This window comes from Struthio camelus, chromosome W (genome assembly GCF_040807025.1).
Source record: "Struthio camelus isolate bStrCam1 chromosome W, bStrCam1.hap1, whole genome shotgun sequence".
Lineage (NCBI taxonomy): Eukaryota > Metazoa > Chordata > Aves > Struthioniformes > Struthionidae > Struthio > Struthio camelus.
The window spans coordinates 59,745,451-59,767,974 of NC_090981.1; the positions used below are offsets into that span (position 1 = coordinate 59,745,451).

Below are 22,524 nucleotides of genomic sequence, written 5' to 3' on the forward strand. Positions count from 1 at the left end.
GCTGTTTCTGGAGGAGGTTTGTCTGGGCAGGTGTTTCTGAAGAGCTGAGTGCCGTGGAGGTGAGCGGGAGGAGGGAGCCTGCGTTTTCCACGGGCAGATGCTGCGTGAGTGGGGTGGTAGCTGGGCATGAGGAGGTGAGTGGTGGGCGGTGTTGAGCAGGGTAGAGCAGTGGACGTTGCACGCGGCGATTTTTGGAAAGGCCTTTGTCAGAGGCTGGCCTCTTTTGGCTAGCGGCAGCTCGGCTCGGTGCGCTCTGCCTAGGTTAGGGCGGAGAGGGGTGTGACGAGAAGGGGAACGCGGCTCTCCGGAGAGCTGCGGTCAGGGGTGCAGCGTGCTGTTGGCAGGCAGTAACTGGTGGGGGGGCCGGGTGGGGGGGTGGGTGGGTGTTGGCGCCAGAGCTGTTTGATGCGTGCGTTGCCGCCGTGGTTGATGGGAAGGCTGCGCTCCGAGGACAGTTGTGGCTGCCGGAGAGGTGTCGGAGTGGAGCGGTCATTGGGCCGGAGGGCAGGGCTGCTCCTGATGGGGGGGGGGGGTTGGGGGAGGGGGGACGGACCTGGAGAGGCGGGAGAAGTAACCCGTGTGGCGGGAAGCTGCTGAAGTTGCAGAAGGGCCAGCGCAAGGTCTTGCGCGTGGGATGGCCTGAGCGGCTGCCCCCGTACAGAAGATGTCCGAGACTCGTCTGGACACGGCGGTGAGCTCCCCGATGTCTTGAAGAGCCGCCTGGAGGCGGGAGTTGGGCTCGGTGAGGCCTGGAGGTGGCTTCCAACTGGAACGATCGCGCTATGATTCTTTGAGGCCCACGACACCCAAGTTTTTACAAAAGGTCTTTATTTGCCTTGAATAAATAGGGGAATAAATAGAGCAATACAATTGTCATAATAAATAGAATAAGTTAAATAAATAGGTGTATTTTGGGGGGTTGGGGGGTGGCGGGGGCAGCGTGAGGGCGTCGGCAAGTTGCTGGCAGCAGCTGGTTGCCTCGGAGAGAGAGGGGAGTCGGCAGTGCAGCAGGCGAGATGCGTTGGTGGGCACGAAGTAGTGGGGTGGCTCGCGTTGTCCCTGGGTCTGTGCGTGGGGTCTCTGCGTTCCCCGTTGGTGGGTGCCTTTGGGGAGCAGCCGTGGGTGTGGGGCGCGCAGGGGCACGTTGGTGCGTGGGGTGCCGAAGCGTGGCCGTTGCCACGGTCGTGGTGCTGCTGGGCTCTGCGTGGTGCTGGAGGAGGTGGCGGAGGTGGCTTGGTGCGGGTGTTGTGGGGGGAGGGGGGGCAGGCGAGGCGGGTGTTGTGGGAGTGAGGGTCCCTGGGTGAGGGTGCGGGTATTGGGTGAGGGGGGCGTGGATGCGCGGTTGCGGTGAGGAGGCGTTGTGGCTAATCTGCCAGGGTGCGGGTGAGGTTGTGGATGCGCTGGAAGGAGGCGCGAGCTTCGAGGCCGACTTTGTCCCAGGCGCAGGGGCTGTGGTGGTTTGTGCGGAGGAAGTCCTGGATGCGCCGGAAGTACCCGTTGATGGTGAGCCAGGCGTTGCGGGGCCCTTGGCTTTTGACATCCGCGTCGGCGCGAGGGAGGCATTGCTGGAGGAGTTGGATTTGGCCGTGGAGCTGGTTGAGGAGCTGTTGGTGGGCTTGGCTGTCCCAGTGCGCGGGGGTGTTTTCGTTGCTGAGAGTGGTGAAGAGGTGCTGGAGGACGCGGAGGATGGCGGCGGTGGCTTGTTGTGGGGACTGGATTGCCAGGAGGGTGTCGGGGAAGGGGAAAGGTGGGTCGTGTTGGGCGCAGGGCTGAGGCGGGCTGGGAGCCATGGCGTGGAGGAGCTGGAGGCTGTCCCAGTTGAAGGTGCTCTGTTGGGTGCGAAGGTTGGCGCATCTGAGGGCCGCGCTGAGAGCGGGCAGGAGGAGCAGGAGGACCGGGGTGCTGTGCCGCAGGCAGGGGTGTCGGGTTGCGGGCGCAGCCATGGTGGTGTGTCCGGTTGTCCGGTGGTGGTGCCGCCGTGCGGGAGGATCGTGAGCGTGGGTCGTGTTGGCGAGTGCTGTGCTTGCGGCTGTGCTGTGCGTCCGGCTTTATGTGGTGCCGCATCTTTCCCTTTGGCGTTTTCTAGTTGCGAAGAATTTCCTGCTCTCGTTTTCCGTTTTGGTTTGTGGCTGTGGTGGCTTTTGCGGTGTTTGTGGGAGTGCGCTTGTGGGTCTGTCGTGGTGGTGCTGTTGATGTTTTGGGGGCAGCCCGTTTGGGGGAGGCTGTGTGTTGTCTTGTTGTGTTTCCGTGGGGGATATGAAAGTGCCTGTGGCCGCGGCCTTTGGGGCAGCTGTTCTGAGGGTGTGTTTGAGGGTTTTCCTTTTGCCTTGCCGTTGTGGTCCCGTGCCCGCTTTGCGCGTTTGAATTTCTCCACCTCCCAAACTCGTGTTTTCCTGATGCCGCGTCCTGGTCTTGGTTGAGTTGCTTTTGCTTTGAGGATGCCTGTTGTTTTTGTTTTCCTGGGAGTGCGTCGGTGGTCTTGGTGCTCTGGAAGCGTTGTCGCGTGCTGTATTTTGGGAGAACGTTGGGAGGTGCGTGGTGCGGCCTGGTGCAGAGGACAGGTTGCGTTAGAGGAGGTGGCTCACGGCCTCGCGCGCTTGAGCTTTGAGCGTGTGCGTGGATGAAGATGCCACGGTCTCTGTGCTCCGTTTTGGTGTGCTTGAGTCCCACGACGGTTGCGGGTGGTGGTGGGGATGGGGAGGTGTGTGTGCGCGTGTGGTTTGTGCTGCTTGGGGAAGAATATGTGGCGTTGCCCCTTGTGCCTTTGCGTGTGGTGGTGCGTGTGTGTTGCCGAGTGAGCGGGGTCCGTGCAGAGGTGGAGAGGTGTGACGTGGTTGGGCTCACGGAGAGGTGGTAGGGCGGGCTGGCGGATTGGCGAGGGGTAGCGGAGGGCGGGAGGCTGCGAAGGCAGGATGGCGTGGTCCGGGGTGGAGGCGGGGTAGCGCTGTGTGTGAAGGAGAGTCTTGAATGGGTGGAGGTGTGGGCAGGTGGGGCAGGAGGGAGGAGTTTGTGGGGTGAGGCTGAGAGGAGAGAAGAGAGGCGGTGGAGGAGCGGGTGCGTGCTGCAGGCGGGCTGCTGAAGGAGAGGGAGGGGCGGATGCTGTTGCGCGTGGGGAGGAGGAGAGAGCCGGCGAATGAGAGGCGCTGGTCGTCCCGGTCGGCTTGGAGGAGCCGAGTAGGTGCCGGAAGGGCGATAGGGGGTGCGCGCCAGGCGTCGTGGGGGTTGCTGGCACGTGTTGAGGAGAGTCTGGTCCTGGCGGTGACTGTTGAAGCGCCATGGGGAGCTAGTGTGTGGGAGCCTTCGGCCTGACTAGCGGCTGAAAGGGGTGTTGGCTGATGCAGAGGGGTGGGGAAGCGCCCTGGCAGGGCGCGGGGCCGCGGAGAGCTGTCTAATGTTCCAGGAGTGTGTGCCGGGAGCCCCCGGATGGTCTCTTGCAACGTGCGGCAGCTGGAGGAGGCGTGGCAGGCGGGCAGGCAGCATGGGTGAACGTGGGGCTGGTGCCCAAGGAAGAGGGGAGAGCGGCGAAGGTGGTGGGAGGGAGAGGAGAAGAGAGGAGAGGCTGCTTGGGAGGGGGAATGGAGAGTCAGGGTGGGTGTGAAGGGCTGGAGTCGGGCAAGGCAGAGGTGAGGTGGGGCTGGAAGGAGAAAGGTTTCTGTAAGTCCCCGGGAGGCTAAGGAGAGTGTGGGCGAGTGTCTGCCTGGGTCCGGGGGGGTAGCGAGGAGGGATTGGGAAGAGGCTGAGGTACCGGGTGCCTGTTGTGTGCCAGTTGTTGTTGGTAAGGCTTGTCCTCGGGGCCTCGCAGGTGCGTGAGGCCGTTTGGAGAGCGTGTGGGAGCAAAGGTGTGTCCACGGTAGGAGAAGAAAGAGGGTAGGGGTCCCTTAAGGCCCGTGGGCATGCGGGAGTGCCTGTGAGCGCATGGGATGCGCCCGCGGGTGTTGCAGGAGGCGTTTTGGCGTTTTTGGGTAGCCGCTGTGCCTCGCTGTTGCAAGGTGCTGTGCATCAGGGGAGGTTGCTGCTGAGTGGCAAAAGGGCGGGGTCGCCACTGTGTTGGAGAAGGGCAAGAGGGAGGACGCAGGGAAGTGGAGGCCGGTGAGACTGAGGCCAGTGGCTGGGCTGTTTCTGGAGGAGGTTTGTCTGGGCAGGTGTTTCTGAAGAGCTGAGTGCCGTGGAGGTGAGCGGGAGGAGGGAGCCTGCGTTTTCCACGGGCAGATGCTGCGTGAGTGGGGTGGTAGCTGGGCATGAGGAGGTGAGTGGTGGGCGGTGTTGAGCAGGGTAGAGCAGTGGACGTTGCACGCGGCGATTTTTGGAAAGGCCTTTGTCAGAGGCTGGCCTCTTTTGGCTAGCGGCAGCTCGGCTCGGTGCGCTCTGCCTAGGTTAGGGCGGAGAGGGGTGTGACGAGAAGGGGAACGCGGCTCTCCGGAGAGCTGCGGTCAGGGGTGCAGCGTGCTGTTGGCAGGCAGTAACTGGTGGGGGGGCCGGGTGGGGGGGTGGGTGGGTGTTGGCGCCAGAGCTGTTTGATGCGTGCGTTGCCGCCGTGGTTGATGGGAAGGCTGCGCTCCGAGGACAGTTGTGGCTGCCGGAGAGGTGTCGGAGTGGAGCGGTCATTGGGCCGGAGGGCAGGGCTGCTCCTGATGGGGGGGGGGGTTGGGGGGGGGGGGACGGACCTGGAGAGGCGGGAGAAGTAACCCGTGTGGCGGGAAGCTGCTGAAGTTGCAGAAGGGCCAGCGCAAGGTCTTGCGCGTGGGATGGCCTGAGCGGCTGCCCCCGTACAGAAGATGTCCGAGACTCGTCTGGACACGGCGGTGAGCTCCCCGATGTCTTGAAGAGCCGCCTGGAGGCGGGAGTTGGGCTCGGTGAGGCCTGGAGGTGGCTTCCAACTGGAACGATCGCGCTATGATTCTTTGAGGCCCACGACACCCAAGTTTTTACAAAAGGTCTTTATTTGCCTTGAATAAATAGGGGAATAAATAGAGCAATACAATTGTCATAATAAATAGAATAAGTTAAATAAATAGGTGTATTTTGGGGGGTTGGGGGGTGGCGGGGGCAGCGTGAGGGCGTCGGCAAGTTGCTGGCAGCAGCTGGTTGCCTCGGAGAGAGAGGGGAGTCGGCAGTGCAGCAGGCGAGATGCGTTGGTGGGCACGAAGTAGTGGGGTGGCTCGCGTTGTCCCTGGGTCTGTGCGTGGGGTCTCTGCGTTCCCCGTTGGTGGGTGCCTTTGGGGAGCAGCCGTGGGTGTGGGGCGCGCAGGGGCACGTTGGTGCGTGGGGTGCCGAAGCGTGGCCGTTGCCACGGTCGTGGTGCTGCTGGGCTCTGCGTGGTGCTGGAGGAGGTGGCGGAGGTGGCTTGGTGCGGGTGTTGTGGGGGGAGGGGGGGCAGGCGAGGCGGGTGTTGTGGGAGTGAGGGTCCCTGGGTGAGGGTGCGGGTATTGGGTGAGGGGGGCGTGGATGCGCGGTTGCGGTGAGGAGGCGTTGTGGCTAATCTGCCAGGGTGCGGGTGAGGTTGTGGATGCGCTGGAAGGAGGCGCGAGCTTCGAGGCCGACTTTGTCCCAGGCGCAGGGGCTGTGGTGGTTTGTGCGGAGGAAGTCCTGGATGCGCCGGAAGTACCCGTTGATGGTGAGCCAGGCGTTGCGGGGCCCTTGGCTTTTGACATCCGCGTCGGCGCGAGGGAGGCATTGCTGGAGGAGTTGGATTTGGCCGTGGAGCTGGTTGAGGAGCTGTTGGTGGGCTTGGCTGTCCCAGTGCGCGGGGGTGTTTTCGTTGCTGAGAGTGGTGAAGAGGTGCTGGAGGACGCGGAGGATGGCGGCGGTGGCTTGTTGTGGGGACTGGATTGCCAGGAGGGTGTCGGGGAAGGGGAAAGGTGGGTCGTGTTGGGCGCAGGGCTGAGGCGGGCTGGGAGCCATGGCGTGGAGGAGCTGGAGGCTGTCCCAGTTGAAGGTGCTCTGTTGGGTGCGAAGGTTGGCGCATCTGAGGGCCGCGCTGAGAGCGGGCAGGAGGAGCAGGAGGACCGGGGTGCTGTGCCGCAGGCAGGGGTGTCGGGTTGCGGGCGCAGCCATGGTGGTGTGTCCGGTTGTCCGGTGGTGGTGCCGCCGTGCGGGAGGATCGTGAGCGTGGGTCGTGTTGGCGAGTGCTGTGCTTGCGGCTGTGCTGTGCGTCCGGCTTTATGTGGTGCCGCATCTTTCCCTTTGGCGTTTTCTAGTTGCGAAGAATTTCCTGCTCTCGTTTTCCGTTTTGGTTTGTGGCTGTGGTGGCTTTTGCGGTGTTTGTGGGAGTGCGCTTGTGGGTCTGTCGTGGTGGTGCTGTTGATGTTTTGGGGGCAGCCCGTTTGGGGGAGGCTGTGTGTTGTCTTGTTGTGTTTCCGTGGGGGATATGAAAGTGCCTGTGGCCGCGGCCTTTGGGGCAGCTGTGCTGAGGGTGTGTTTGAGGGTTTTCCTTTTGCCTTGCCGTTGTGGTCCCGTGCCCGCTTTGCGCGTTTGAATTTCTCCACCTCCCAAACTCGTGTTTTCCTGATGCCGCGTCCTGGTCTTGGTTGAGTTGCTTTTGCTTTGAGGATGCCTGTTGTTTTTGTTTTCCTGGGAGTGCGTCGGTGGTCTTGGTGCTCTGGAAGCGTTGTCGCGTGCTGTATTTTGGGAGAACGTTGGGAGGTGCGTGGTGCGGCCTGGTGCAGAGGACAGGTTGCGTTAGAGGAGGTGGCTCACGGCCTCGCGCGCTTGAGCTTTGAGCGTGTGCGTGGATGAAGATGCCACGGTCTCTGTGCTCCGTTTTGGTGTGCTTGAGTCCCACGACGGTTGCGGGTGGTGGTGGGGATGGGGAGGTGTGTGTGCGCGTGTGGTTTGTGCTGCTTGGGGAAGAATATGTGGCGTTGCCCCTTGTGCCTTTGCGTGTGGTGGTGCGTGTGTGTTGCCGAGTGAGCGGGGTCCGTGCAGAGGTGGAGAGGTGTGACGTGGTTGGGCTCACGGAGAGGTGGTAGGGCGGGCTGGCGGATTGGCGAGGGGTAGCGGAGGGCGGGAGGCTGCGAAGGCAGGATGGCGTGGTCCGAGGTGGAGGCGGGGTAGCGCTGTGTGTGAAGGAGAGTCTTGAATGGGTGGAGGTGTGGGCAGGTGGGGCAGGAGGGAGGAGTTTGTGGGGTGAGGCTGAGAGGAGAGAAGAGAGGCGGTGGAGGAGCGGGTGCGTGCTGCAGGCGGGCTGCTGAAGGAGAGGGAGGGGCGGATGCTGTTGCGCGTGGGGAGGAGGAGAGAGCCGGCGAGTGAGAGGCGCTGGTCGTCCCGGTCGGCTTGGAGGAGCCGAGTAGGTGCCGGAAGGGCGATAGGGGTGCGCGCCAGGCGTCGTGGGGGTTGCTGGCACGTGTTGAGGAGAGTCTGGTCCTGGCGGTGACTGTTGAAGCGCCATGGGGAGCTAGTGTGTGGGAGCCTTCGGCCTGACTAGCGGCTGAAAGGGGTGTTGGCTGATGCAGAGGGGTGGGGAAGCGCCCTGGCAGGGCGCGGGGCCGCGGAGAGCTGTCTAATGTTCCAGGAGTGTGTGCCGGGAGCCCCCGGATGGTCTCTTGCAACGTGCGGCAGCTGGAGGAGGCGTGGCAGGCGGGCAGGCAGCATGGGTGAACGTGGGGCTGGTGCCCAAGGAAGAGGGGAGAGCGGCGAAGGTGGTGGGAGGGAGAGGAGAAGAGAGGAGAGGCTGCTTGGGAGGGGGAATGGAGAGTCAGGGTGGGTGTGAAGGGCTGGAGTCGGGCAAGGCAGAGGTGAGGTGGGGCTGGAAGGAGAAAGGTTTCTGTAAGTCCCCGGGAGGCTAAGGAGAGTGTGGGCGAGTGTCTGCCTGGGTCCGGGGGGGTAGCGAGGAGGGATTGGGAAGAGGCTGAGGTACCGGGTGCCTGTTGTGTGCCAGTTGTTGTTGGTAAGGCTTGTCCTCGGGGCCTCGCAGGTGCGTGAGGCCGTTTGGAGAGCGTGTGGGAGCAAAGGTGTGTCCACGGTAGGAGAAGAAAGAGGGTAGGGGTCCCTTAAGGCCCGTGGGCATGCGGGAGTGCCTGTGAGCGCATGGGATGCGCCCGCGGGTGTTGCAGGAGGCGTTTTGGCGTTTTTGGGTAGCCGCTGTGCCTCGCTGTTGCAAGGTGCTGTGCATCAGGGGAGGTTGCTGCTGAGTGGCAAAAGGGCGGGGTCGCCACTGTGTTGGAGAAGGGCAAGAGGGAGGACGCAGGGAAGTGGAGGCCGGTGAGACTGAGGCCAGTGGCTGGGCTGTTTCTGGAGGAGGTTTGTCTGGGCAGGTGTTTCTGAAGAGCTGAGTGCCGTGGAGGTGAGCGGGAGGAGGGAGCCTGCGTTTTCCACGGGCAGATGCTGCGTGAGTGGGGTGGTAGCTGGGCATGAGGAGGTGAGTGGTGGGCGGTGTTGAGCAGGGTAGAGCAGTGGACGTTGCACGCGGCGATTTTTGGAAAGGCCTTTGTCAGAGGCTGGCCTCTTTTGGCTAGCGGCAGCTCGGCTCGGTGCGCTCTGCCTAGGTTAGGGCGGAGAGGGGTGTGACGAGAAGGGGAACGCGGCTCTCCGGAGAGCTGCGGTCAGGGGTGCAGCGTGCTGTTGGCAGGCAGTAACTGGTGGGGGGGCCGGGTGGGGGGGTGGGTGGGTGTTGGCGCCAGAGCTGTTTGATGCGTGCGTTGCCGCCGTGGTTGATGGGAAGGCTGCGCTCCGAGGACAGTTGTGGCTGCCGGAGAGGTGTCGGAGTGGAGCGGTCATTGGGCCGGAGGGCAGGGCTGCTCCTGATGGGGGGGGGTTGGGAGGGGGGACGGACCTGGAGAGGCGGGAGAAGTAACCCGTGTGGCGGGAAGCTGCTGAAGTTGCAGAAGGGCCAGCGCAAGGTCTTGCGCGTGGGATGGCCTGAGCGGCTGCCCCCGTACAGAAGATGTCCGAGACTCGTCTGGACACGGCGGTGAGCTCCCCGATGTCCTGAAGAGCCGCCTGGAGGCGGGAGTTGGGCTCGGTGAGGCCTGGAGGTGGCTTCCAACTGGAACGATCGCGCTATGATTCTTTGAGGCCCACGACACCCAAGTTTTTACAAAAGGTCTTTATTTGCCTTGAATAAATAGGGGAATAAATAGAGCAATACAATTGTCATAATAAATAGAATAAGTTAAATAAATAGGTGTATTTTGGGGGGTTGGGGGGTGGCGGGGGCAGCGTGAGGGCGTCGGCAAGTTGCTGGCAGCAGCTGGTTGCCTCGGAGAGAGAGGGGAGTCGGCAGTGCAGCAGGCGAGATGCGTTGGTGGGCACGAAGTAGTGGGGTGGCTCGCGTTGTCCCTGGGTCTGTGCGTGGGGTCTCTGCGTTCCCCGTTGGTGGGTGCCTTTGGGGAGCAGCCGTGGGTGTGGGGCGCGCAGGGGCACGTTGGTGCGTGGGGTGCCGAAGCGTGGCCGTTGCCACGGTCGTGGTGCTGCTGGGCTCTGCGTGGTGCTGGAGGAGGTGGCGGAGGTGGCTTGGTGCGGGTGTTGTGGGGGGAGGGGGGGCAGGCGAGGCGGGTGTTGTGGGAGTGAGGGTCCCTGGGTGAGGGTGCGGGTATTGGGTGAGGGGGGCGTGGATGCGCGGTTGCGGTGAGGAGGCGTTGTGGCTAATCTGCCAGGGTGCGGGTGAGGTTGTGGATGCGCTGGAAGGAGGCGCGAGCTTCGAGGCCGACTTTGTCCCAGGCGCAGGGGCTGTGGTGGTTTGTGCGGAGGAAGTCCTGGATGCGCCGGAAGTACCCGTTGATGGTGAGCCAGGCGTTGCGGGGCCCTTGGCTTTTGACATCCGCGTCGGCGCGAGGGAGGCATTGCTGGAGGAGTTGGATTTGGTCGTGGAGCTGGTTGAGGAGCTGTTGGTGGGCTTGGCTGTCCCAGTGCGCGGGGGTGTTTTCGTTGCTGAGAGTGGTGAAGAGGTGCTGGAGGACGCGGAGGATGGCGGCGGTGGCTTGTTGTGGGGACTGGATTGCCAGGAGGGTGTCGGGGAAGGGGAAAGGTGGGTCGTGTTGGGCGCAGGGCTGAGGCGGGCTGGGAGCCATGGCGTGGAGGAGCTGGAGGCTGTCCCAGTTGAAGGTGCTCTGTTGGGTGCGAAGGTTGGCGCATCTGAGGGCCGCGCTGAGAGCGGGCAGGAGGAGCAGGAGGACCGGGGTGCTGTGCCGCAGGCAGGGGTGTCGGGTTGCGGGCGCAGCCATGGTGGTGTGTCCGGTTGTCCGGTGGTGGTGCCGCCGTGCGGGAGGATCGTGAGCGTGGGTCGTGTTGGCGAGTGCTGTGCTTGCGGCTGTGCTGTGCGTCCGGCTTTATGTGGTGCCGCATCTTTCCCTTTGGCGTTTTCTAGTTGCGAAGAATTTCCTGCTCTCGTTTTCCGTTTTGGTTTGTGGCTGTGGTGGCTTTTGCGGTGTTTGTGGGAGTGCGCTTGTGGGTCTGTCGTGGTGGTGCTGTTGATGTTTTGGGGGCAGCCCGTTTGGGGGAGGCTGTGTGTTGTCTTGTTGTGTTTCCGTGGGGGATATGAAAGTGCCTGTGGCCGCGGCCTTTGGGGCAGCTGTGCTGAGGGTGTGTTTGAGGGTTTTCCTTTTGCCTTGCTGTTGTGGTCCCGTGCCCGCTTTGCGCGTTTGAATTTCTCCACCTCCCAAACTCGTGTTTTCCTGATGCCGCGTCCTGGTCTTGGTTGAGTTGCTTTTGCTTTGAGGATGCCTGTTGTTTTTGTTTTCCTGGGAGTGCGTCGGTGGTCTTGGTGCTCTGGAAGCGTTGTCGCGTGCTGTATTTTGGGAGAACGTTGGGAGGTGCGTGGTGCGGCCTGGTGCAGAGGACAGGTTGCGTTAGAGGAGGTGGCTCACGGCCTCGCGCGCTTGAGCTTTGAGCGTGTGCGTGGATGAAGATGCCACGGTCTCTGTGCTCCGTTTTGGTGTGCTTGAGTCCCACGACGGTTGCGGGTGGTGGTGGGGATGGGGAGGTGTGTGTGCGCGTGTGGTTTGTGCTGCTTGGGGAAGAATATGTGGCGTTGCCCCTTGTGCCTTTGCGTGTGGTGGTGCGTGTGTGTTGCCGAGTGAGCGGGGTCCGTGCAGAGGTGGAGAGGTGTGACGTGGTTGGGCTCACGGAGAGGTGGTAGGGCGGGCTGGCGGATTGGCGAGGGGTAGCGGAGGGCGGGAGGCTGCGAAGGCAGGATGGCGTGGTCCGAGGTGGAGGCGGGGTAGCGCTGTGTGTGAAGGAGAGTCTTGAATGGGTGGAGGTGTGGGCAGGTGGGGCAGGAGGGAGGAGTTTGTGGGGTGAGGCTGAGAGGAGAGAAGAGAGGCGGTGGAGGAGCGGGTGCGTGCTGCAGGCGGGCTGCTGAAGGAGAGGGAGGGGCGGATGCTGTTGCGCGTGGGGAGGAGGAGAGAGCCGGCGAGTGAGAGGCGCTGGTCGTCCCGGTCGGCTTGGAGGAGCCGAGTAGGTGCCGGAAGGGCGATAGGGGTGCGCGCCAGGCATCGTGGGGGTTGCTGGCACGTGTTGAGGAGAGTCTGGTCCTGGCGGTGACTGTTGAAGCGCCATGGGGAGCTAGTGTGTGGGAGCCTTCGGCCTGACTAGCGGCTGAAAGGGGTGTTGGCTGATGCAGAGGGGTGGGGAAGCGCCCTGGCAGGGCGCGGGGCCGCGGAGAGCTGTCTAATGTTCCAGGAGTGTGTGCCGGGAGCCCCCGGATGGTCTCTTGCAACGTGCGGCAGCTGGAGGAGGCGTGGCAGGCGGGCAGGCAGCATGGGTGAACGTGGGGCTGGTGCCCAAGGAAGAGGGGAGAGCGGCGAAGGTGGTGGGAGGGAGAGGAGGAGAGAGGAGAGGCTGCTTGGGAGGGGGAATGGAGAGCCAGGGTGGGTGTGAAGGGCTGGAGTCGGGCAAGGCAGAGGTGAGGTGGGGCTGGAAGGAGAAAGGTTTCTGTAAGTCCCCGGGAGGCTAAGGAGAGTGTGGGCGAGTGTCTGCCTGGGTCCGGGGGGGTAGCGAGGAGGGATTGGGAAGAGGCTGAGGTACCGGGTGCCTGTTGTGTGCCAGTTGTTGTTGGTAAGGCTTGTCCTCGGGGCCTCGCAGGTGCGTGAGGCCGTTTGGAGAGCGTGTGGGAGCAAAGGTGTGTCCACGGTAGGAGAAGAAAGAGGGTAGGGGTCCCTTAAGGCCCGTGGGCATGCGGGAGTGCCTGTGAGCGCATGGGATGCGCCCGCGGGTGTTGCAGGAGGCGTTTTGGCGTTTTTGGGTAGCCGCTGTGCCTCGCTGTTGCAAGGTGCTGTGCATCAGGGGAGGTTGCTGCTGAGTGGCAAAAGGGCGGGGTCGCCACTGTGTTGGAGAAGGGCAAGAGGGAGGACGCAGGGAAGTGGAGGCCGGTGAGACTGAGGCCAGTGGCTGGGCTGTTTCTGGAGGAGGTTTGTCTGGGCAGGTGTTTCTGAAGAGCTGAGTGCCGTGGAGGTGAGCGGGAGGAGGGAGCCTGCGTTTTCCACGGGCAGATGCTGCGTGAGTGGGGTGGTAGCTGGGCATGAGGAGGTGAGTGGTGGGCGGTGTTGAGCAGGGTAGAGCAGTGGACGTTGCACGCGGCGATTTTTGGAAAGGCCTTTGTCAGAGGCTGGCCTCTTTTGGCTAGCGGCAGCTCGGCTCGGTGCGCTCTGCCTAGGTTAGGGCAGAGAGGGGTGTGACGAGAAGGGGAACGCGGCTCTCCGGAGAGCTGCGGTCAGGGGTGCAGCGTGCTGTTGGCAGGCAGTAACTGGTGGGGGGGCCGGGTGGGTGGGTGGGTGGGTGTTGGCGCCAGAGCTGTTTGATGCGTGCGTTGCCGCCGTGGTTGATGGGAAGGCTGCGCTCCGAGGACAGTTGTGGCTGCCGGAGAGGTGTCGGAGTGGAGCGGTCATTGGGCCGGAGGGCAGGGCTGCTCCTGATGGGGGGGGTTGGGGGGGGGGACGGACCTGGAGAGGCGGGAGAAGTAACCCGTGTGGCGGGAAGCTGCTGAAGTTGCAGAAGGGCCAGCGCAAGGTCTTGCGCGTGGGATGGCCTGAGCGGCTGCCCCCGTACAGAAGATGTCCGAGACTCGTCTGGACACGGCGGTGAGCTCCCCGATGTCCTGAAGAGCCGCCTGGAGGCGGGAGTTGGGCTCGGTGAGGCCTGGAGGTGGCTTCCAACTGGAACGATCGCGCTATGATTCTTTGAGGCCCACGACACCCAAGTTTTTACAAAAGGTCTTTATTTGCCTTGAATAAATAGGGGAATAAATAGAGCAATACAATTGTCATAATAAATAGAATAAGTTAAATAAATAGGTGTATTTTGGGGGGTTGGGGAGTGGCGGGGGCAGCGTGAGGGCGTCGGCAAGTTGCTGGCAGCAGCTGGTTGCCTCGGAGAGAGAGGGGAGTCGGCAGTGCAGCAGGCGAGATGCGTTGGTGGGCACGAAGTAGTGGGGTGGCTCGCGTTGTCCCTGGGTCTGTGCGTGGGGTCTCTGCGTTCCCCGTTGGTGGGTGCCTTTGGGGAGCAGCCGTGGGTGTGGGGCGCGCAGGGGCACGTTGGTGCGTGGGGTGCCGAAGCGTGGCCGTTGCCACGGTCGTGGTGCTGCTGGGCTCTGCGTGGTGCTGGAGGAGGTGGCGAAGGTGGCTTGGTGCGGGTGTTGTGGGGGGAGGGGGGGCAGGCGAGGCGGGTGTTGTGGGAGTGAGGGTCCCTGGGTGAGGGTGCGGGTATTGGGTGAGGGGGGCGTGGATGCGCGGTTGCGGTGAGGAGGCGTTGTGGCTAATCTGCCAGGGTGCGGGTGAGGTTGTGGATGCGCTGGAAGGAGGCGCGAGCTTCGAGGCCGACTTTGTCCCAGGCGCAGGGGCTGTGGTGGTTTGTGCGGAGGAAGTCCTGGATGCGCCGGAAGTACCCGTTGATGGTGAGCCAGACGTTGCGGGGCCCTTGGCTTTTGACATCCGCGTCGGCGCGAGGGAGGCATTGCTGGAGGAGTTGGATTTGGTCGTGGAGCTGGTTGAGGAGCTGTTGGTGGGCTTGGCTGTCCCAGTGCGCGGGGGTGTTTTCGTTGCTGAGAGTGGTGAAGAGGTGCTGGAGGACGCGGAGGATGGCGGCGGTGGCTTGTTGTGGGGACTGGATTGCCAGGAGGGTGTCGGGGAAGGGGAAAGGTGGGTCGTGTTGGGCGCAGGGCTGAGGCGGGCTGGGAGCCATGGCGTGGAGGAGCTGGAGGCTGTCCCAGTTGAAGGTGCTCTGTTGGGTGCGAAGGTTGGCGCATCTGAGGGCCGCGCTGAGAGCGGGCAGGAGGAGCAGGAGGACCGGGGTGCTGTGCCGCAGGCAGGGGTGTCGGGTTGCGGGCGCAGCCATGGTGGTGTGTCCGGTTGTCCGGTGGTGGTGCCGCCGTGCGGGAGGATCGTGAGCGTGGGTCGTGTTGGCGAGTGCTGTGCTTGCGGCTGTGCTGTGCGTCCGGCTTTATGTGGTGCCGCATCTTTCCCTTTGGCGTTTTCTAGTTGCGAAGAATTTCCTGCTCTCGTTTTCCGTTTTGGTTTGTGGCTGTGGTGGCTTTTGCGGTGTTTGTGGGAGTGCGCTTGTGGGTCTGTCGTGGTGGTGCTGTTGATGTTTTGGGGGCAGCCCGTTTGGGGGAGGCTGTGTGTTGTCTTGTTGTGTTTCCGTGGGGGATATGAAAGTGCCTGTGGCCGCGGCCTTTGGGGCAGCTGTGCTGAGGGTGTGTTTGAGGGTTTTCCTTTTGCCTTGCCGTTGTGGTCCCGTGCCCGCTTTGCGCGTTTGAATTTCTCCACCTCCCAAACTCGTGTTTTCCTGATGCCGCGTCCTGGTCTTGGTTGAGTTGCTTTTGCTTTGAGGATGCCTGTTGTTTTTGTTTTCCTGGGAGTGCGTCGGTGGTCTTGGTGCTCTGGAAGCGTTGTCGCGTGCTGTATTTTGGGAGAACGTTGGGAGGTGCGCGGTGCGGCCTGGTGCAGAGGACAGGTTGCGTTAGAGGAGGTGGCTCACGGCCTCGCGCGCTTGAGCTTTGAGCGTGTGCGTGGATGAAGATGCCACGGTCTCTGTGCTCCGTTTTGGTGTGCTTGAGTCCCACGACGGTTGCGGGTGGTGGTGGGGATGGGGAGGTGTGTGTGCGCGTGTGGTTTGTGCTGCTTGGGGAAGAATATGTGGCGTTGCCCCTTGTGCCTTTGCGTGTGGTGGTGCGTGTGTGTTGCCGAGTGAGCGGGGTCCGTGCAGAGGTGGAGAGGTGTGACGTGGTTGGGCTCACGGAGAGGTGGTAGGGCGGGCTGGCGGATTGGCGAGGGGTAGCGGAGGGCGGGAGGCTGCGAAGGCAGGATGGCGTGGTCCGGGGTGGAGGCGGGGTAGCGCTGTGTGTGAAGGAGAGTCTTGAATGGGTGGAGGTGTGGGCAGGTGGGGCAGGAGGGAGGAGTTTGTGGGGTGAGGCTGAGAGGAGAGAAGAGAGGCGGTGGAGGAGCGGGTGCGTGCTGCAGGCGGGCTGCTGAAGGAGAGGGAGGGGCGGATGCTGTTGCGCGTGGGGAGGAGGAGAGAGCCGGCGAGTGAGAGGCGCTGGTCGTCCCGGTCGGCTTGGAGGAGCCGAGTAGGTGCCGGAAGGGCGATAGGGGTGCGCGCCAGGCGTCGTGGGGGTTGCTGGCACGTGTTGAGGAGAGTCTGGTCCTGGCGGTGACTGTTGAAGCGCCATGGGGAGCTAGTGTGTGGGAGCCTTCGGCCTGACTAGCGGCTGAAAGGGGTGTTGGCTGATGCAGAGGGGTGGGGAAGCGCCCTGGCAGGGCGCGGGGCCGCGGAGAGCTGTCTAATGTTCCAGGAGTGTGTGCCGGGAGCCCCCGGATGGTCTCTTGCAACGTGCGGCAGCTGGAGGAGGCGTGGCAGGCGGGCAGGCAGCATGGGTGAACGTGGGGCTGGTGCCCAAGGAAGAGGGGAGAGCGGCGAAGGTGGTGGGAGGGAGAGGAGGAGAGAGGAGAGGCTGCTTGGGAGGGGGAATGGAGAGCCAGGGTGGGTGTGAAGGGCTGGAGTCGGGCAAGGCAGAGGTGAGGTGGGGCTGGAAGGAGAAAGGTTTCTGTAAGTCCCCGGGAGGCTAAGGAGAGTGTGGGCGAGTGTCTGCCTGGGTCCGGGGGGGTAGCGAGGAGGGATTGGGAAGAGGCTGAGGTACCGGGTGCCTGTTGTGTGCCAGTTGTTGTTGGTAAGGCTTGTCCTCGGGGCCTCGCAGGTGCGTGAGGCCGTTTGGAGAGCGTGTGGGAGCAAAGGTGTGTCCACGGTAGGAGAAGAAAGAGGGTAGGGGTCCCTTAAGGCCCGTGGGCATGCGGGAGTGCCTGTGAGCGCATGGGATGCGCCCGCGGGTGTTGCAGGAGGCGTTTTGGCGTTTTTGGGTAGCCGCTGTGCCTCGCTGTTGCAAGGTGCTGTGCATCAGGGGAGGTTGCTGCTGAGTGGCAAAAGGGCGGGGTCGCCACTGTGTTGGAGAAGGGCAAGAGGGAGGACGCAGGGAAGTGGAGGCCGGTGAGACTGAGGCCAGTGGCTGGGCTGTTTCTGGAGGAGGTTTGTCTGGGCAGGTGTTTCTGAAGAGCTGAGTGCCGTGGAGGTGAGCGGGAGGAGGGAGCCTGCGTTTTCCACGGGCAGATGCTGCGTGAGTGGGGTGGTAGCTGGGCATGAGGAGGTGAGTGGTGGGCGGTGTTGAGCAGGGTAGAGCAGTGGACGTTGCACGCGGCGATTTTTGGAAAGGCCTTTGTCAGAGGCTGGCCTCTTTTGGCTAGCGGCAGCTCGGCTCGGTGCGCTCTGCCTAGGTTAGGGCGGAGAGGGGTGTGACGAGAAGGGGAACGCGGCTCTCCGGAGAGCTGCGGTCAGGGGTGCAGCATGCTGTTGGCAGGCAGTAACTGGTGGGGGGGCCGGGTGGGGGGGTGGGTGGGTGTTGGCGCCAGAGCTGTTTGATGCGTGCATTGCCGCCGTGGTTGATGGGAAGGCTGCGCTCCGAGGACAGTTGTGGCTGCCGGAGAGGTGTCGGAGTGGAGCGGTCATTGGGCCGGAGGGCAGGGCTGCTCCTGATGGGGGGGGTTGGGGGGGGGGGCGGACCTGGAGAGGCGGGAGAAGTAACCCGTGTGGCGGGAAGCTGCTGAAGTTGCAGAAGGGCCAGCGCAAGGTCTTGCGCGTGGGATGGCCTGAGCGGCTGCCCCCGTACAGAAGATGTCCGAGACTCGTCTGGACACGGCGGTGAGCTCCCCGATGTCCTGAAGAGCCGCCTGGAGGCGGGAGTTGGGCTCGGTGAGGCCTGGAGGTGGCTTCCAACTGGAACGATCGCGCTATGATTCTTTGAGGCCCACGACACCCAAGTTTTTACAAAAGGTCTTTATTTGCCTTGAATAAATAGGGGAATAAATAGAGCAATACAATTGTCATAATAAATAGAATAAGTTAAATAAATAGGTGTATTTTGGGGGGTTGGGGGGTGGCGGGGGCAGCGTGAGGGCGTCGGCAAGTTGCTGGCAGCAGCTGGTTGCCTCGGAGAGAGAGGGGAGTCGGCAGTGCAGCAGGCGAGATGCGTTGGTGGGCACGAAGTAGTGGGGTGGCTCGCGTTGTCCCTGGGTCTGTGCGTGGGGTCTCTGCGTTCCCCGTTGGTGGGTGCCTTTGGGGAGCAGCCGTGGGTGTGGGGCGCGCAGGGGCACGTTGGTGCGTGGGGTGCCGAAGCGTGGCCATTGCCACGGTCGTGGTGCTGCTGGGCTCTGCGTGGTGCTGGAGGAGGTGGCGGAGGTGGCTTGGTGCGGGTGTTGTGGGGGGAGGGGGGGCAGGCGAGGCGGGTGTTGTGGGAGTGAGGGTCCCTGGGTGAGGGTGCGGGTATTGGGTGAGGGGGGCGTGGATGCGCGGTTGCGGTGAGGAGGCGTTGTGGCTAATCTGCCAGGGTGCGGGTGAGGTTGTGGATGCGCTGGAAGGAGGCGCGAGCTTCGAGGCCGACTTTGTCCCAGGCGCAGGGGCTGTGGTGGTTTGTGCGGAGGAAGTCCTGGATGCGCCGGAAGTACCCGTTGATGGTGAGCCAGGCGTTGCGGGGCCCTTGGCTTTTGACATCCGCGTCGGCGCGAGGGAGGCATTGCTGGAGGAGTTGGATTTGGTCGTGGAGCTGGTTGAGGAGCTGTTGGTGGGCTTGGCTGTCCCAGTGCGCGGGGGTGTTTTCGTTGCTGAGAGTGGTGAAGAGGTGCTGGAGGACGCGGAGGATGGCGGCGGTGGCTTGTTGTGGGGACTGGATTGCCAGGAGGGTGTCGGGGAAGGGGAAAGGTGGGTCGTGTTGGGCGCAGGGCTGAGGCGGGCTGGGAGCCATGGCGTGGAGGAGCTGGAGGCTGTCCCAGTTGAAGGTGCTCTGTTGGGTGCGAAGGTTGGCGCATCTGAGGGCCGCGCTGAGAGCGGGCAGGAGGAGCAGGAGGACCGGGGTGCTGTGCCGCAGGCAGGGGTGTCGGGTTGCGGGCGCAGCCATGGTGGTGTGTCCGGTTGTCCGGTGGTGGTGCCGCCGTGCGGGAGGATCGTGAGCGTGGGTCGTGTTGGCGAGTGCTGTGCTTGCGGCTGTGCTGTGCGTCCAGCTTTATGTGGTGCCGCATCTTTCCCTTTGGCGTTTTCTAGTTGCGAAGAATTTCCTGCTCTCGTTTTCCGTTTTGGTTTGTGGCTGTGGTGGCTTTTGCGGTGTTTGTGGGAGTGCGCTTGTGGGTCTGTCGTGGTGGTGCTGTTGATGTTTTGGGGGCAGCCCGTTTGGGGGAGGCTGTGTGTTGTCTTGTTGTGTTTCCGTGGGGGATATGAAAGTGCCTGTGGCCGCGGCCTTTGGGGCAGCTGTGCTGAGGGTGTGTTTGAGGGTTTTCCTTTTGCCTTGCCGTTGTGGTCCCGTGCCCGCTTTGCGCGTTTGAATTTCTCCACCTCCCAAACTCGTGTTTTCCTGATGCCGCGTCCTGGTCTTGGTTGAGTTGCTTTTGCTTTGAGGATGCCTGTTGTTTTTGTTTTCCTGGGAGTGCGTCGGTGGTCTTGGTGCTCTGGAAGCGTTGTCGCGTGCTGTATTTTGGGAGAACGTTGGGAGGTGCGTGGTGCGGCCTGGTGCAGAGGACAGGTTGCGTTAGAGGAGGTGGCTCACGGCCTCGCGCGCTTGAGCTTTGAGCGTGTGCGTGGATGAAGATGCCACGGTCTCTGTGCTCCGTTTTGGTGTGCTTGAGTCCCACGACGGTTGCGGGTGGTGGTGGGGATGGGGAGGTGTGTGTGCGCGTGTGGTTTGTGCTGCTTGGGGAAGAATATGTGGCGTTGCCCCTTGTGCCTTTGCGTGTGGTGGTGCGTGTGTGTTGCCGAGTGAGCGGGGTCCGTGCAGAGGTGGAGAGGTGTGACGTGGTTGGGCTCACGGAGAGGTGGTAGGGCGGGCTGGCGGATTGGCGAGGGGTAGCGGAGGGCGGGAGGCTGCGAAGGCAGGATGGCGTGGTCCGGGGTGGAGGCGGGGTAGCGCTGTGTGTGAAGGAGAGTCTTGAATGGGTGGAGGTGTGGGCAGGTGGGGCAGGAGGGAGGAGTTTGTGGGGTGAGGCTGAGAGGAGAGAAGAGAGGCGGTGGAGGAGCGGGTGCGTGCTGCAGGCGGGCTGCTGAAGGAGAGGGAGGGGCGGATGCTGTTGCGCGTGGGGAGGAGGAGAGAGCCGGCGAGTGAGAGGCGCTGGTCGTCCCGGTCGGCTTGGAGGAGCCGAGTAGGTGCCGGAAGGGCGATAGGGGTGCGCGCCAGGCGTCGTGGGGGTTGCTGGCACGTGTTGAGGAGAGTCTGGTCCTGGCGGTGACTGTTGAAGCGCCATGGGGAGCTAGTGTGTGGGAGCCTTCGGCCTGACTAGCGGCTGAAAGGGGTGTTGGCTGATGCAGAGGGGTGGGGAAGCGCCCTGGCAGGGCGCGGGGCCGCGGAGAGCTGTCTAATGTTCCAGGAGTGTGTGCCGGGAGCCCCCGGATGGTCTCTTGCAACGTGCGGCAGCTGGAGGAGGCGTGGCAGGCGGGCAGGCAGCATGGGTGAACGTGGGGCTGGTGCCCAAGGAAGAGGGGAGAGCGGCGAAGGTGGTGGGAGGGAGAGGAGGAGAGAGGAGAGGCTGCTTGGGAGGGGGAATGGAGAGCCAGGGTGGGTGTGAAGGGCTGGAGTCGGGCAAGGCAGAGGTGAGGTGGGGCTGGAAGGAGAAAGGTTTCTGTAAGTCCCCGGGAGGCTAAGGAGAGTGTGGGCGAGTGTCTGCCTGGGTCCGGGGGGGTAGCGAGGAGGGATTGGGAAGAGGCTGAGGTACCGGGTGCCTGTTGTGTGCCAGTTGTTGTTGGTAAGGCTTGTCCTCGGGGCCTCGCAGGTGCGTGAGGCCGTTTGGAGAGCGTGTGGGAGCAAAGGTGTGTCCACGGTAGGAGAAGAAAGAGGGTAGGGGTCCCTTAAGGCCCGTGGGCATGCGGGAGTGCCTGTGAGCGCATGGGATGCGCCCGCGGGTGTTGCAGGAGGCGTTTTGGCGTTTTTGGGTAGCCGCTGTGCCTCGCTGTTGCAAGGTGCTGTGCATCAGGGGAGGTTGCTGCTGAGTGGCAAAAGGGCGGGGTCGCCACTGTGTTGGAGAAGGGCAAGAGGGAGGACGCAGGGAAGTGGAGGCCGGTGAGACTGAGGCCAGTGGCTGGGCTGTTTCTGGAGGAGGTTTGTCTGGGCAGGTGTTTCTGAAGAGCTGAGTGCCGTGGAGGTGAGCGGGAGGAGGGAGCCTGCGTTTTCCACGGGCAGATGCTGCGTGAGTGGGGTGGTAGCTGGGCATGAGGAGGTGAGTGGTGGGCGGTGTTGAGCAGGGTAGAGCAGTGGACGTTGCACGCGGCGATTTTTGGAAAGGCCTTTGTCAGAGGCTGGCCTCTTTTGGCTAGCGGCAGCTCGGCTCGGTGCGCTCTGCCTAGGTTAGGGCGGAGAGGGGTGTGACGAGAAGGGGAACGCGGCTCTCCGGAGAGCTGCGGTCAGGGGTGCAGCGTGCTGTTGGCAGGCAGTAACTGGTGGGGGGGCCGGGTGGGGGGGTGGGTGGGTGTTGGCGCCAGAGCTGTTTGATGCGTGCGTTGCCGCCGTGGTTGATGGGAAGGCTGCGCTCCGAGGACAGTTGTGGCTGCCGGAGAGGTGTCGGAGTGGAGCGGTCATTGGGCCGGAGGGCAGGGCTGCTCCTGATGGGGGGGGGGTTGGGAGGGGGGACGGACCTGGAGAGGCGGGAGAAGTAACCCGTGTGGCGGGAAGCTGCTGAAGTTGCAGAAGGGCCAGCGCAAGGTCTTGCGCGTGGGATGGCCTGAGCGGCTGCCCCCGTACAGAAGATGTCCGAGACTCGTCTGGACACGGCGGTGAGCTCCCCGATGTCCTGAAGAGCCGCCTGGAGGCGGGAGTTGGGCTCGGTGAGGCCTGGAGGTGGCTTCCAACTGGAACGATCGCGCTATGATTCTTTGAGGCCCACGACACCCAAGTTTTTACAAAAGGTCTTTATTTGCCTTGAATAAATAGGGGAATAAATAGAGCAATACAATTGTCATAATAAATAGAATAAGTTAAATAAATAGGTGTATTTTGGGGGGTTGGGGGGTGGCGGGGGCAGCGTGAGGGCGTCGGCAAGTTGCTGGCAGCAGCTGGTTGCCTCGGAGAGAGAGGGGAGTCGGCAGTGCAGCAGGCGAGATGCGTTGGTGGGCACGAAGTAGTGGGGTGGCTCGCGTTGTCCCTGGGTCTGTGCGTGGGGTCTCTGCGTTCCCCGTTGGTGGGTGCCTTTGGGGAGCAGCCGTGGGTGTGGGGCGCGCAGGGGCACGTTGGTGCGTGGGGTGCCGAAGCGTGGCCGTTGCCACGGTCGTGGTGCTGCTGGGCTCTGCGTGGTGCTGGAGGAGGTGGCGGAGGTGGCTTGGTGCGGGTGTTGTGGGGGGAGGGGGGGCAGGCGAGGCGGGTGTTGTGGGAGTGAGGGTCCCTGGGTGAGGGTGCGGGTATTGGGTGAGGGGGGCGTGGATGCGCGGTTGCGGTGAGGAGGCGTTGTGGCTAATCTGCCAGGGTGCGGGTGAGGTTGTGGATGCGCTGGAAGGAGGCGCGAGCTTCGAGGCCGACTTTGTCCCAGGCGCAGGGGCTGTGGTGGTTTGTGCGGAGGAAGTCCTGGATGCGCCGGAAGTACCCGTTGATGGTGAGCCAGGCGTTGCGGGGCCCTTGGCTTTTGACATCCGCGTCGGCGCGAGGGAGGCATTGCTGGAGGAGTTGGATTTGGTCGTGGAGCTGGTTGAGGAGCTGTTGGTGGGCTTGGCTGTCCCAGTGCGCGGGGGTGTTTTCGTTGCTGAGAGTGGTGAAGAGGTGCTGGAGGACGCGGAGGATGGCGGCGGTGGCTTGTTGTGGGGACTGGATTGCCAGGAGGGTGTCGGGGAAGGGGAAAGGTGGGTCGTGTTGGGCGCAGGGCTGAGGCGGGCTGGGAGCCATGGCGTGGAGGAGCTGGAGGCTGTCCCAGTTGAAGGTGCTCTGTTGGGTGCGAAGGTTGGCGCATCTGAGGGCCGCGCTGAGAGCGGGCAGGAGGAGCAGGAGGACCGGGGTGCTGTGCCGCAGGCAGGGGTGTCGGGTTGCAGGCGCAGCCATGGTGGTGTGTCCGGTTGTCCGGTGGTGGTGCCGCCGTGCGGGAGGAT

The 22,524-nt window shown here is 63.4% G+C and overlaps 7 protein-coding genes across 37 annotated transcripts in view; 1 reads left to right on the forward strand and 6 right to left on the reverse strand.

Moving 5' to 3' along the window:
• LOC104151998 (ubiquitin-associated protein 2) overlaps positions 1-22,524 on the forward strand; it is a 243,845-nt gene that overhangs the window by 158,750 nt on the left and 62,571 nt on the right. The gene's annotated exons all lie outside the window — the stretch shown is intronic.
• On the reverse strand, positions 1,293-2,123 carry LOC138064306 (interferon-like). The gene has a single exon (XM_068926152.1). It carries the CDS (start codon positions 1,941-1,943, stop codon positions 1,365-1,367), a length of 579 nt encoding a protein of 192 aa, XP_068782253.1. The 5' UTR covers positions 1,944-2,123; the 3' UTR covers positions 1,293-1,364.
• On the reverse strand, positions 5,404-6,234 carry LOC138064303 (interferon-like). The gene has a single exon (XM_068926134.1). The coding sequence runs from the start codon at positions 6,052-6,054 to the stop codon at positions 5,476-5,478; it is 579 nt and encodes a 192-aa protein (XP_068782235.1). The 5' UTR covers positions 6,055-6,234; the 3' UTR covers positions 5,404-5,475.
• On the reverse strand, positions 9,510-10,340 carry LOC138064347 (interferon-like). The gene has a single exon (XM_068926426.1). It carries the CDS (start codon positions 10,158-10,160, stop codon positions 9,582-9,584), a length of 579 nt encoding a protein of 192 aa, XP_068782527.1. The 5' UTR covers positions 10,161-10,340; the 3' UTR covers positions 9,510-9,581.
• LOC138064234 (interferon-like) lies at positions 13,613-14,445 on the reverse strand. The gene has a single exon (XM_068925915.1). The coding sequence runs from the start codon at positions 14,263-14,265 to the stop codon at positions 13,687-13,689; it is 579 nt and encodes a 192-aa protein (XP_068782016.1). The 5' UTR covers positions 14,266-14,445; the 3' UTR covers positions 13,613-13,686.
• Positions 17,720-18,415, reverse strand: LOC138064017 (interferon-like). The gene has a single exon (XM_068924408.1). The coding sequence runs from the start codon at positions 18,368-18,370 to the stop codon at positions 17,792-17,794; it is 579 nt and encodes a 192-aa protein (XP_068780509.1). The 5' UTR covers positions 18,371-18,415; the 3' UTR covers positions 17,720-17,791.
• On the reverse strand, positions 21,827-22,477 carry LOC138064016 (interferon-like). Its single transcript, XM_068924379.1, has one exon. It carries the CDS (start codon positions 22,475-22,477, stop codon positions 21,899-21,901), a length of 579 nt encoding a protein of 192 aa, XP_068780480.1. The 3' UTR covers positions 21,827-21,898.

Coding starts and splice junctions, on each gene's coding strand:
- LOC138064306 (XM_068926152.1), bottom strand. CDS start 1,943: ATGGCTGCGCCCGCAACCCGACACCCCTGCCTGCGGCACAGCACCCCG.
- LOC138064303 (XM_068926134.1), bottom strand. CDS start 6,054: ATGGCTGCGCCCGCAACCCGACACCCCTGCCTGCGGCACAGCACCCCG.
- LOC138064347 (XM_068926426.1), bottom strand. CDS start 10,160: ATGGCTGCGCCCGCAACCCGACACCCCTGCCTGCGGCACAGCACCCCG.
- LOC138064234 (XM_068925915.1), bottom strand. CDS start 14,265: ATGGCTGCGCCCGCAACCCGACACCCCTGCCTGCGGCACAGCACCCCG.
- LOC138064017 (XM_068924408.1), bottom strand. CDS start 18,370: ATGGCTGCGCCCGCAACCCGACACCCCTGCCTGCGGCACAGCACCCCG.
- LOC138064016 (XM_068924379.1), bottom strand. CDS start 22,477: ATGGCTGCGCCTGCAACCCGACACCCCTGCCTGCGGCACAGCACCCCG.